At 54.0% G+C, this 12,891-nt stretch overlaps 3 protein-coding genes across 3 annotated transcripts; 2 read left to right on the forward strand and 1 right to left on the reverse strand.

The window, feature by feature from the left end:
* Positions 1 to 1,136: 1,136 nt before the first annotated feature.
* VOLCADRAFT_99951 (uncharacterized protein) lies at positions 1,137 to 5,177 on the forward strand (the record flags this gene model as incomplete). Its single annotated transcript, XM_002958610.1, has 6 exons — positions 1,137 to 1,308; positions 1,920 to 2,013; positions 2,451 to 2,587; positions 3,141 to 3,213; positions 3,619 to 3,662; positions 5,110 to 5,177. The coding sequence occupies 6 exons, from the start codon at positions 1,137 to 1,139 to the stop codon at positions 5,175 to 5,177; spliced, it is 588 nt and encodes a 195-aa protein (XP_002958656.1).
* A 2,028-nt stretch (positions 5,178 to 7,205) lies between these two features.
* mrpL13 (mitochondrial ribosomal protein L13) lies at positions 7,206 to 9,514 on the reverse strand (the record flags this gene model as incomplete). The annotated part of the gene is made up of 6 exons (XM_002958623.1): positions 7,206 to 8,032; positions 8,561 to 8,686; positions 8,842 to 8,954; positions 9,047 to 9,170; positions 9,285 to 9,326; positions 9,419 to 9,514. 6 exons carry the CDS (start codon positions 9,512 to 9,514, stop codon positions 7,844 to 7,846), a joined length of 690 nt encoding a protein of 229 aa, XP_002958669.1. The 3' UTR covers positions 7,206 to 7,843.
* A 735-nt stretch (positions 9,515 to 10,249) lies between these two features.
* On the forward strand, positions 10,250 to 12,199 carry pus1 (tRNA pseudouridine synthase mitochondrial precursor; the record flags this gene model as incomplete). The annotated part of the gene is made up of 5 exons (XM_002958611.1): positions 10,250 to 10,360; positions 10,832 to 10,927; positions 11,217 to 11,331; positions 11,819 to 11,895; positions 12,034 to 12,199. Coding segments are annotated over 5 exons (565 nt in total), but the record flags the coding sequence as incomplete, so codon positions are not given.
* Between the last annotated feature and the right edge of the window lie 692 nt (positions 12,200 to 12,891).

Here is a 12,891-nt window from a genome sequence, read left to right on the forward strand (position 1 = left end):
GTGGGGTGGGGTGGGGTGTGCATGCTGCAGCGCACTGCCAGAGCTGCCCAGGGCGGCTTGCTTAGGGTTTTAGTGGTTAGGGTTTTGGTGCACAGTGCGGCGGTGTGCAGTGCGGTGGGATTGTTTGTCCTTGGAATGAACATGTCGCGTGGTGTGATGCGGTATCACTGTGCATATGCGGACTGGGATGCAGCGCTCCAGTCCAGCTTATCTCCCCCTTCCGGGGGACGTGCATCATCATCATCATCACCATCACCATCATCATTAAGGTTATCCTTACTGGCTGGGCCTCATCTTGACATGGGATTGGACGTGGATGCATGAGTGGGAGGAATGGCAGGGAGGCAGGTTGACGGGCGGCCTTAGCTTCCGATGTTGCGCATCTAATAGGAGCGTCACATGGCTACGCAGAGAGTTGCCAATTCATTGTGGGATTGTGGCACCCTGACTGGTCTTGGGCTCTCGCGCTGGAATCCAGCTTGCAAGCGGAAGGGGAGCTGCGCAAGGTCCGACCACTACCTCACCGGCAACTGCAAATGTATCTTGCAAACCCAACGCGCAGGATGTGCGTTGCTTTTGTTTTGCGCGGTAAAAGCAAAACCTGCTGATGGAACGCCGCTTAGCTTTATACATGACCCATTGCGCGCGTTTGACGTTTGACGATATGTTAGATGGTGGGGCTCTTCAAAAGGATTATTCCCGAGATCGGACCATACACAGTCTTGGCGAGCAGAAGGCCTACGGGAAGGTTCAAAAAATAAAGGCAGTTTGAATGCGTGGGTGCGCGCGTAGTCCAAGACAAGACTGAGAAGACCAAGAGACGTATTCTCCTACGTTTTGTTAGATACCGCGGCTTCAATACCGGGTTCACTCTTCGCAAGTTTCGTGCGATTCCGTGTTGATGATGACCCCTGGGTCGGTGGTTTGCTGACATCACATGCCCAAAGTAGAATGCAAACGGTGCAAGAGCCCTTTACAACCTGCCGTGCGACAGGGCTTCCCTCCCGTTCCGGAATCTGTCCTCAGCCCACTTCATATAGATAGGCAACGGTCCAAATTAACTAAAGAGTCTCGAAGAAGGTCGACATTGGAGAAACCCGAAGTATTACTCAAGCAGAGGAGTCGTTTCCACAAGGATGTCGTCGAGCAAGACCTCGCAGCAGTCTGCGCCACCCCCGCAAAGCAGTAAGATGCCGACTGAGATGGAAATCCCGCGCGACCAGGACGCCCTGAAGCGCGCCTCTTCGCCAATCGCCACGCTGTCCAGCCACGTCGACCCTTACCCGCACTACATCATGTCGGGAGCCTGTAAGTAATTTCATCATCTTTTGCTGCGATACTGCTCTTGCCCTTCATTTATACCTGAGTTATGCTCGTAGGAGGTATTGTTTTGCGTTCCTGGTTTAGAAGAAAGTGGTGCTTGGGTATCCCAAGAAGGCTGCGCCTCAGGCCTTCAGTCGGTGTACGTTGCTTCTTCGGTCCCGGAAGCCGCGATGATTGGATTCCCTGCCCGACAGCGCGATAGCTGCACGAGCGATTTGCGACAACCGTTGCATGCCACATGAGTTCAATTTTAGAGGACAAAGTAGCATTGCGGCCTCCTCGTGTTTCCTGCACTCCTTACTATTTCCTGAAAAGACGAGATCGCAAGGATCGTGCTTCGCTACACGGCCACAGTGTGAAAGCCGACGCACTGTTAGCGTAGCTTCCTTCTCTTCGGGAAGCGCAAAACGTTTACCCTCGTCACGTTCGCTGCACTCATCACCACCTGAAAATTTCTCCAATAACCGCTGCAGCCCCCTGGCCCCCGCTTAAAACGCGTTCAAAAAGCTTAGTTAACGTGAAGTCCCTTTTTCCGCTTAACTCTTTGAAACTTCTTCCTGGAAAAGAAAGCACCCCGCCTCCGTCTCATTGTTTAGGTGCTGGTGGCGGCCTCTACGCCTACAACACGCTGAGGAACCCCCGGGTGGCGGCCATGGCGGGAGCCTTCTCCCTGGCGTACCTGTTCGCCGGGTGCGTGTGGAGTGTCATTTATGAGACAGGTGCTTGCTCGCAGCCATATCGCGACTTTAGAGCAGTGTTTTAAACTATGCGGACAGTACCTCTGATTTGGTCGGGTCATTAACATGATGGACAAGTAAAGGGGACAACCCTAAAGGGGATAACCCTTTAGGGGATATCATCATCCCCTTAAGGGGAACTAAATCATGTCCATGAAGTCGACTCCGAAAGGAGCGCAGCGCAACGGACGTGCGGGCTAGGGGCTAGGGATGTCAGAAACCATGCAGAAGCCAGCACCAAGCATGGCGCATGCGTGTTCTCCTCCTCCTGTCATGTTTTTAGAATGTTTTTAAAATAAACTTGGCACGGCCTATCAAATATTTTTTAATCGGCGGCCATCCCATCTGCAACTCCCAACGACATCTCCCGCGCGTCACCTCCGCACGCAGTCGCCTGTTGGTGACCGGGCACCCGCAGCTTGGGTACGACATCGGCACCATCACCTCCGTGGGTCTGCTGGCCACCGCTCTGCCAGCTGCTCGCGCCACCGGCGACACGTATTCGGTGGCCATGTCCGCCATGGGGGGTGCGTGTGTGCGTACGTGTGTGTGTGCGTGTGGGTGTGGGTGGTGCGCTGTTGGTCAGCTAGGTACCGTTTGCGACATCAACCCATCCGTAGACTTCTTTCCACGGCCGGCTCTTGCGATTTTGTTTTGCAGCCACAAGTTACAGCCACAAACCAAATGTAACGCCGTGTGGTGACGGACGAGCTGTATCCGCGTCTCCCTGTCCAGGGAGAGGATTAGCAGCGTTTTGGTTCATGGCTCGGTGACAGCCTTCCCCTTCAGTCGTTACCCTTCTGTAGTAACCCTTCAGTCGCTACCCTTCCTTACATGTGCGCTGTCTCCACTTCCCTCCGCCTGTCCAGCCCTTCCGGGTGACCCGGGTGGACGCAGGTTCACCCACCCACGCAGGTTTACGCAGGTTCACTCTTGATGATTGCGGGTCGCTGCCCTGTTGTGTTCTGGATTGTCCCCTGCCTGATCTCCTTCCATGTCCTCGTCGCCCCGTTCTATCTGCTGGGGGCTGCTGATTCACTGCATGCTCGTTGCATCCCTCCTCGCCAAACGTACGTGCAGGCATCTCGGTTTTGGCGAACCTGCTGAAGAGCTACCAACAGCGCACTGGCCTGCCACACGAAATGCACGAGAAGTGAAGACCAGGACAGGAAAGCTGTGGAAGGAGGATAGCTATTACTATAGATAGAAGAGGATGGTAGGGATATGTTGTTGCCGGACGACAGGGACAGCGGGCGTGTGTCATCGGGTAGTGTGTCTTTTCCGGTTGCATCGGCCATTGCACCAGCCCGTCATCTCGCCCGTCGGTCGCGTTTCCGGTGGCAGGCGCAAGCCGGTGTTAAGGGATGAGGATGGTTAGGCGGGTGGAGGATATGCTGTCTTAGCACGTCTTGCGAGGCTAGCACGTCGGGCGGGAGCTGTGTTCTCAGGACGGAGAAGAAGTTGTGTTGAAAAGTAAATTTCCAAGGGTTTTAGTTGCTCTCTTTTTGTCGTGGTTGCCCTCCTTTGTTACATCTTTGCCTGCGCGAACGGCGGCCAGGACGTACGTGCCATCGTACTTTGCTTTTGCCAACGTGTTAAGTGGTAGGCCTATAGGCCATAGGCCTAGCTTAGCTCGACGCCATGATGACGGTTTGATGCGGACGACATGTTCCATTTACCAGATTTAACCCAGTTTTTGGGAGTGCTATGAGACGGCGAGGAATCAACTGTGCGCAATCGCGCAACGCAGACGCGGCATTATACTACTGTGTTTAGGAGCTTGCAGCAAGGGGGGGGGGACGAACAAATGCTCTTCGAAAAAGCTTCCTAAACGCCTAGAATGTTTCTGTTAACACATGGTAACGTAATCTTAAAAGATAATATGCGTTGTATGTGCAGGCCGCTAACTATCATAGTAAAGGTTGCGTGGCATGCTAGCCCTGCCCGTTCAACCCATGCGCGGAAGCACTCGGTCCCGTGTGGCGCACCGAACGTTTTCATGCCATCGTACATGGAGGGCAAAATAAGGAGAAAACTACAATGCAAAAAGATGTCTCTAAATTTGCTCAATGGTCAACACCTGCACACCATCTCGAGAATCATGACGTGGCACCTGCCACCTGAAACACCTTTGTACACAATTCACCATTGACATACATAAGAGACGTCTCTGCGACCACGTCACAGAGCACAAAGCAGGCAAGAACACACAAAGCAGAAGTCGAAATGAAACGCCCTGCCAGGAAAACGCGGCCCAGGTTGCGCCGCGCGTCTTGTGTTGTAAAGAACGGAAAATCGCCGGCATCCGCACCTATGTACATGTAATGTGTGCCGCCTCCTCTGCGCGTCGCGGAGACAGATCATATGAAGTCGTTGTATGCCGCAAATCACGATTCACGCAACTTTTGCATTTCCTTACCTTGTTCGGCAAGCCTTCTTCGGCAAAATTCAGCTCGCCACAACAGTACACGGCAAAACATTATTAAGGAGTTAAACCAAACCTACTAACACACAAACCCTCCGGAATCTGCGCCACCGGATGCGCGCCCAGCGAACTTGCATATACATCATTTGACATCAATTCAGGAGAGCGCATACGTGATTCCGCAGTCGATGGTGTCACATTGATGGTGTCATGTTGATGGTGTCATCGCCTTATTGGCACCCCGTGTATGTGTGTGCATATGTCCTCCGTGTGAATTCATGCTTAATGTAGATAGATAAGCGCACACATGCTGTGGTTTATTCCATGCGGCATATACCCCGCTCTCTCCTTTTGAGCTCATCAGCCGCCCACCCACCCACTCGACCGATCCTTCTCCTCGCCCTCTTCGCGAGACGACCAACTGATAACCGTTTGGTTCGTCACTGCACTGCAGTAGTCCTCACGCAACTCACATCCACGCGCTCACCCGCGATGGGGGAATCACCCAGCCAAAAACCTCGTGCGGCGCCCTAACTCCCAATCCCGCCGCACTGCAACCTGAACTTGCCCCGCCAACCACACTATAGTACTCCTCCTCCTCCTCCTCCTCCTTCATGCGTGCAGCCCAGGAGCCCCTAGCAGTTGCTGCACAGCCCTCAACTGCACATCCCGCGGTTCGCAATGACCGTTAGCGCCCCAGCGATAATAATAATAACAATAATAATAATTAGAGCAGCCAGCGGTCACGACCTGAAGGCTGAAAACGTGCGATGACACCCCGACAGAACCCGACCCGACAGAACCCGACCCGACAGAACCCGACCCCGACAGGACCCGACCCGACCCAATTTGATGAAAAAATGGGATAAAGATCCCATGGCTTTGGGCACGACTAGTGAAACAGTCGGTGTTTCCCGCCGGCCTAACTGCGCACCCGGCACTTTCATTGCGTGCGTCATCAGGTTTCCAGTCAGCAATATACCTTTTTAGTATAAGTTAAGATAGCAGAAGATAATAATGATAACAATAATAACCACATAGGCTTAAAAGAATTTTGCAGCAGCAGTGCCCTAACAGGGGGCCGCGGCGGCAAAGGACGGGCCGGCGCGAGCCCTGCTACTGCCCCGCCCTTTTACCGAGCCACAAGCCTTCCATACGGCGCTGAACTGATGTCCTAGGGGGAGTGAGTTCCGGACAGTGCTGAAGAGCAAAACGTGCCAAAGCGGGACCCTCATTTTGAATCTGGCGTTGGTTGAAGCTGGCCACGTTCCCCCAACCAGCAAGGCCGCCTATCTAACCCCATGCCGCTTTCCCAGTGTGCGGCAACCAGGCGCCTTGTGCTGGAACGGCTTGGACTGGTTGACCCTGCGCGGGAGAGGAGGAGGGAGACCGCACACTTCGATGGACATCCTTTATGCGCCACGCCGGTATATGAGGTGCAGATGAGATGGGTAGCGATGGTTATGTACCGGGTATAAACATGTACGGGGTAGGGAGAGTAAGCGGCAGAATTTTGGAAACCTGCTGGTGCCGTGGTCCTCCTATGGAATAAGAATGATGTTTAAAAGATATATGCACGACTGAGGTTACAAATCTGTAGGAAAAGATCATGACCCGGCACAGCATGACCTTGGCTTCGCCGGAGGCAGCCTCGCCCCACGGCAGAGATATTACTTACCCAGGTGGGCTGGTCACCAGTGTTCCAGACGCTATCTTCCACCACGCCTACTTTGGGGTCTAGCGTGGGTGGCTTATCAGAAGTTTGCTGGTTACGGGAAGATTGCCGCCGGTCGAAGGCACAGCCAGCGCACGCCAATAGTAGCGTAAAAGCGAGCCCACCACCAAAGATAGCGCAGCCGATATAAAGAGCAACGCGCAACGGGCTTGTTGGCGTATCCTCGGTCGAGTTCGCCTCCGCTGCGAGCCACGCGGCTGCTGTTAGTCACATCTCAAGGCTACATCGAAGCCCCCGTTTCATACCAACCTGTGCTTAAAAGCAGGGTGATGAACCCGACTGAGGCAAGCCAGGGTCTTGGCAGCATGCCTGGCCTTACTGTCTATCGTCAAAGGTTTCTGTAACAGTACGTATTAGCATGCCAACATGGAATAGAATTAACGAAAACGTCATTAAAATTGAGAAAATACCATTAAGATTATAAGGAGTCAGTTGCTACCCGTTTTTTTCATTAAAGCGTTCTCCCCGCAGCTGATGGGCCAAGTAAAACATCAAGCTTCAGGCAACGCAGGGTTAGGATCAAAAAGCAACCAAAGCAATTACCATGGATGAACTGTCCAAGACCAGCGCGTACGACACGCTTCTTTCATAGAGTTTCATTTAAGCCAAGCTATGGCGTGGCGGTGTCATCATGTATGGATGATGGAAGCAACTCAAGGGTAATGATTGGCCGTGCCGTGTACGAACAGCCACTGCAGATGGCTTTGCGTCTGACTGGCTGGCGAGTCGATCATCGCACAGAAAGGCTTATGCAAAACCGCCACTTAAGCACTTGAGTTTTACAGCGCGGGAACGACACCATCCGTTGACCGCATATCAAAAACAGGACGCTACCCGAAGGGCTGCAACCTAAAGGCGGCATTTTAAGGTAGCCAGCCGAACACCAAATTGAAGTCAACAAATACGCCATGAGCTGCAACACACTCTCCCAACAACTACCGTTAGGAGCCTCACTGAACGACCTCGCTGTCGATCAGTTGCAAAACAACCAGCATGATATTACAATTTTATGGAAAATGGTTAAGAGCATCTGTTGCAGGCTTGGATAACCATGCAATCCGTCCATTATAATACTTGCATACAGCTGAAGCGGCCCAGTAAGTGCTGCGCGTTTATCCGGCCACCAGCCTCCTCCAGCCAACGCTGCTTTACTGCTTGGAACCGCAGTAAAACAGTCCACGTGTGGGACCGCCAGCCGCGTGCCTCAGCCAGCTTCCGGCAGACCTGGTCACCAGCATCAAAAGTCCATCCATCAAAAGCCCCCCGACCTATTTCAAAAGTCCCCAACAACGGCGGAACGTTGTGGAACGTTGACCAAAGATCCCCCCGCCCTCATAACCCTCCTGGGCCACCAGAGTCGCATCGCACCCGAGCCCGCGATTTAAAAATCGTATCTTCGAGTGTAGCATCCACCCGTAACTTCCAACAGTACGACAGTACGACACCACGACTTCCTTGTAACTCTTTCCCAGTCTGCTGCCGCCGCTGCAAGTCCGCACACGAGCCCTTTTCTTCTCCGCCGTCAAAAATCCGTGCCGTCAGACACAAATCAGTGCCCTCTCCGCCGCAAAACGGCTATTGTTATTATCCTGCTTGTGCGTTCTGTGCCGCGGGCCCTATGCATCAATCACTGGGACGCGTCGAGGAGGACGAAGGTGCTAGAGCCGCTGCATCCGCCGCCGCCAGCGCCGCCCGCTCCTCCTCCGTCAGCAGGTCCTCGAGCGGCAGCTGCGGCCTCCCCGCACCGCCATGCAGCCGGGGGCTGGTGCGCAGTCGGAACGCGTACCGCTCCAAGTTGACTGGCTCAAAGCCCTGCGGGGCGGGGTGGCGATTGTGGCATATTACGGTGCCATTAACGATCTTAGGGCACTACATTATCGTGGTGCTTCGCCAGTGGGGTGTGTGTGTCTGTGTGTGTGTCTGCCAACCGGTAATGGAAGTACGGCATGGCAGTGTCGGACTCGAAGAGGTCACGCCGGGGTTCGCGGATGCGGTTCGCAACAAAGAAATAGACCGGGGAGAGAAAACCCGGGGCAGGAAAGAGGCCATAGTGCTTGGATCCCCTAAAAAGCATTTGGATTCCTGCCAACCTGCCTGTCTGTCGGTATGCCCGTCCGTATATCCGCCCGCCTGCCTAAGACTAATTGCTGGTACGTGTTTATCATCAAGGCTCCGTTTCTCCAGTTGTGAAGAAGCTCAATGTGGGTTCGGAGCCCAGCAGTGGTTCCGGAGCGCGCTGGTCTCCAGAGAACATAGGGTTCAGAACCCATCAGCGGAACCCATCAACAACGGTTCCGGAGCCAGTCGCCAAGACCCCACCCCGGGCCCCAACCCGCGTACCTGCGGCACCGGCCAGCCCAGGCTTCGGTCGCCCAGCGTACGCGGCTTGGGTACGTACGGCACCAGCGGGAAGTCCGTGAAGGGGTGCTCCGCCTCCGGAAAGATCTTCAGCTTGTCCATTCGCACCTGATGGGACAATAACACCAACATCAACGTCAACATTTGACAGTAATAATTTACGAACGTAAAACATACATATCAACGTATGTATTGTACCGGATTCTGCGGGCGGGCTTGTTTTCCCTGTGTTTTTTTATGAACCCTTGCGAGCCCCAGCTCACCTCCCGGCTCTTGTTTTTGGGCAACATTCCGTTGACTGCGTTCCAAATCAGCTTACGAGGGTCCTTCTCCCACTGCTCCTGGGCAGTTCGCGCGCGGAGACCTCCAGGGAAGCCTGGAGTGAGGGCGCAGGTGGAGGGAGGGAGGATGATCTGGTAATCCCCGGATGCCGCTGGGACTGGGACTCCGGGGGCTGGTCTGTTTTACCTGTGTGCCACCGATAGAGCTTGGTGGCCCATTTGTCATGTGTGAAGTGCACGTGCGATGCGTTGACCACGACGACGACGTCGCCCTGTTCCTTCTTAGGGTTGTAGGTGGGCTTGTCCTTACCCTGTTTGGTGAGTGCGGAGGAGACTCGGGATGAGAGATGATGAACTGACCCAAGTGGGCGGGTTCTGAAGGGGAAGCCCGTGGTGCGCAATATGAGAAGAGAACTTAGGCTAACCTGCAAGAGAATGGAAATCTCCTGCGCCAAGCGCCCCACCACCTGCATAGGTATTGGGCGGTACGGAAGGAAGGACCGAAAGGCCGTCAGCACCAGCGCAGGTGCCGGCTTTGAGCAGACATGTATACGCGCACCTGGCCTTTGGCATCTATCAAGCGAAACCGGAGGCCTTCTAGGTTAATACGTTCCAAGTCTTTCAGGTGCCTGATGAACTCATTGGTCTTGGACATCACGCTTATCGTTGTCTGTTATCTATATTATGCAGAGCGATGTAGCTATTTCATATTGTGTAGCGGCCAGGCGGCATCAAGGGGAGGACGGGTCGGGTCTCGTGCATGCGATGGCCGACCCTTGACAATTTAGGGCAGCTAGCAGGAATTTTCAGTAAACGCTCCTCTCGCGAGAAATCCTGAGTCCAAGCCTGTGTAAATGAAGTAAATGTTTCGGAGCTGCACAATTGCACTTGCCATTTGGTTTGCAGTGAATGCCTAATACATCTTACTAAATGCATCATCATAATATATGTTTGCTGCACCTCAAGATGATACCACATAAACATTCTGGACTTGGTTCTCCTCGGCCGCAAACGAAACTGAATGAGACTCACAGGATTTGGGCACGACCCAGTTTAAACTTTGCTGGCTCTTTCATTTTAGCACGTATTTTTAATCCTGTCAAAGGCAGCTCTGTGAAAGGCTCCGGGGGTGCAGCTTCGGCAGGTGGTCGTTGCTACCGTTGGTCAGTCAATCGCACAGTGCCAAGGGCAACGGTTACCGTATCGGGCGCCGTATCCAAGGGAGAAAAGCAAAGCTCCGGAAGTACCAGAAAATTTGCTTCTGATGATGCTGACGGGGACTTTCCGGCAGCTGAAGGTGACGGCGGCGCGCGACTGGCCACAACACGCCGTCTGAAGATGGTACGCCACTGCCTCGGCCTTACATTGGCCTTGTCCATGCGTTGAAACCATGATTAGATCTGATCTCACAGCAAGAACCGCATGGTGCCAGGTTGTGGCGTACGACGGGTGCGAATTTGCTGGATTCCAGTTCCAGGCAGGGAAAGTGCGAACGGTGCAGGTAGGTCATGGATTGATTCGAGTGAATTGGCGCAAATTGGCGTCTCTCGGAACTGGGACGGTGCGGCCAAACATGTCGAAATGCCATCTCGGGAGGGGGAGCGCTCATTACTGCTGCAAATTTCAATCGGGTCAATTGTGATCAAAAATTTTAAAGGAGGGTGATGATGACAGTGTATGGAACAAGCAAACGTGATGAGTTCAGGCCGCGGCTCAGCGGATACATGGCAGTGCAACATCCAACTAAATGTGGTCAGGAGGACTATGCTTGCTTGGAAACTTGCCGGGTTCTTAGCAGGCGGTTTAATAAGCGTTCAGTCACAGTCACAACGCAACCCTCCAGCCTCTAGATACATTAAAGTAACCTCGTAACTCAAATATAGAGCTGACGGCAAGAAAAGGTTAAGAGATTACGGCGGGGCACGATGGTTCCGTTTCATACGTACCTCTGCATGCCCGTACGGCTGTACAGGGAGAGTTGGAGCGCGGTGCCAAGCGGCTGTTCCACGGCTGTAGTCGAATGGTGGGCGCATCTCGTACGGATGGCGGCGCGCACGCGTACGGCCAGGTACGACTGGCTCCGTTGCGCGAATCTGTGATGAGATGATTGCTGACGTGGACCGAGGTCGCTACAGCGCAATCTAGTTGTAGATGTCGGCCTGTTCGGTAGTAGGAGCTGCCGCGTCTCTTCCCTCCGAATCTTCTAGAAGGGGTGACAGCCCATTGACAGCCACTACCCCGGGAACGTGTGCACACACACCCGACATGCCTTTTTTTATGTGGACGAGCAAAAGGTAGGTCCGTCCAGGTTTCACATGCTGCCGTGTTGGCTTATTTGACTGTGTACGACAACTCAGGTGGTCCATTTTGACGTGTACGGCACCCGCGACAGCCTCGAGTCTGACGCGTTGTACTACAACTCCTTCCTGCCGCCGGATGTACGGGTGCTCGGCCTGTCGTACGCAGAGGACGGTAAGATGGTATTTATGTATGTATGTCGCTGTCCCCGTCAAGCCGTCCCCGTCAACGCGACGACCCAGCAATGTCGACTGCCGCCGATTGCCGGTGCGCCGCCAATCCCAACCCCGTCATTAGCTCGTCCTTCACACACATACACACATACACACATACATACACACACATACACAGACCAAGCCTCCTCTGGATCCGTCCCACCCATCCCGGGGTCCCCTGCCGCCAAGCCGATCTGTCCCGCCAAAATACACACCCCGCCATGTGAGGGCATTTCACAATGACGATGATGTCGATGTCGCTGCCGCTATTGCCGTTCGTCGCTATTGCCACTGCCACCACCATCACCACTTCCGCCGCCGCCGACCCTGCCGCTGCCGCCGCCTCTACTGCCGCCGCTAACTCCTAACACCATTGCAACGCCTGCTAATGCCGCTACCGCCGCTGCGGCTGCCACCGCCGCCGCGGCTCGCGACGACGAGTCCAGGCTTCGACAGCCACTTTAGCAGCTGCGGAAAGACGTACTTGTATAAGTTCGCTGCGGGACTGCCGGACCCCTTACAGGTAGGTAGACGGGGCGACTGACGTCATGTACTGCTAACTAATTGTACTGCTAACTAATTGTACAGGCTGCACATTTGCTGTGCGAACCCTTCGCTAACATCCCCTGCCGTACACCTGTCGTACTCGTGGTCTCGCCAGTCCAAGTACCGCTGGTGGGTGTACGATAGGTGGTGCGAGCGCAGCCGTGGCAAACCCGGGAAACTGTCTGACGTGGAACTGGACGTGGGGCTTATGCAGCAGGCGGCGGACATGCTGCTGGGACGCCATGACTTCAGCGCCTTCATGGACAACAAGCGACCCGCGGGTCAGTTCGTAAGAATGTATCTATTTTAAATGTTTGTTTGTTTACCTACCTATCCATATGTATGTTTGTTTACCTACCTTCCATATGTATGTTTGTTTACCTACCTATCCATATGTATGTTTGTCCAGTGTGGTTCGGGATCGGGGTGCGTGCGTTAGGTTCTGGTTCTGGATTTGGCGGTTGGGGTAGTTAGGGTTGGTTACCGCAAATTCTTATGTTTTACGTTCTTTCCACCTACCTCTCCCTCTCCCTCTCCCTCCACCTATACCCCCACCTCTTACGGAAGACTAACTGTCCCCCTTCCTGTTTCTCCGCTGGCCGTTTGAGAGTCCGTCTATCTGTCTGTCGGTCTGACGGCAGTTCGTCTGTCTGTCTGTTTGTCGTCTGTCCCTGTCTGACCCTAAAACGAGCACCAATAGCCGCCGTGATCGTCGTCGTCGTCGTCGTCGTCAAACCCATTCACATGAGAGGTACACGCCCGCACATTATTTTTTGCCGTTTCCTGAGTTTCCTGAAAGACATCATTTTTATTCTCCCACCTTCGCACTTGTTTGGCCCCCGTCCCATTACCCTCTCATCTGCTTGTCCATCTGTCTGTCTGTCTGTCTGTCTGTCTGGTCGCTGGCGGCGGGTGGTGCTGCTGGCGCCGTATCTGGCTGTGGGTGAAAGGCCTGGGAAGTGCTAAACGGAAA

Source organism: Volvox carteri (genome assembly GCF_000143455.1).
Source record: "Volvox carteri f. nagariensis unplaced genomic scaffold VOLCAscaffold_100, whole genome shotgun sequence".
NCBI lineage: Eukaryota > Viridiplantae > Chlorophyta > Chlorophyceae > Chlamydomonadales > Volvocaceae > Volvox > Volvox carteri.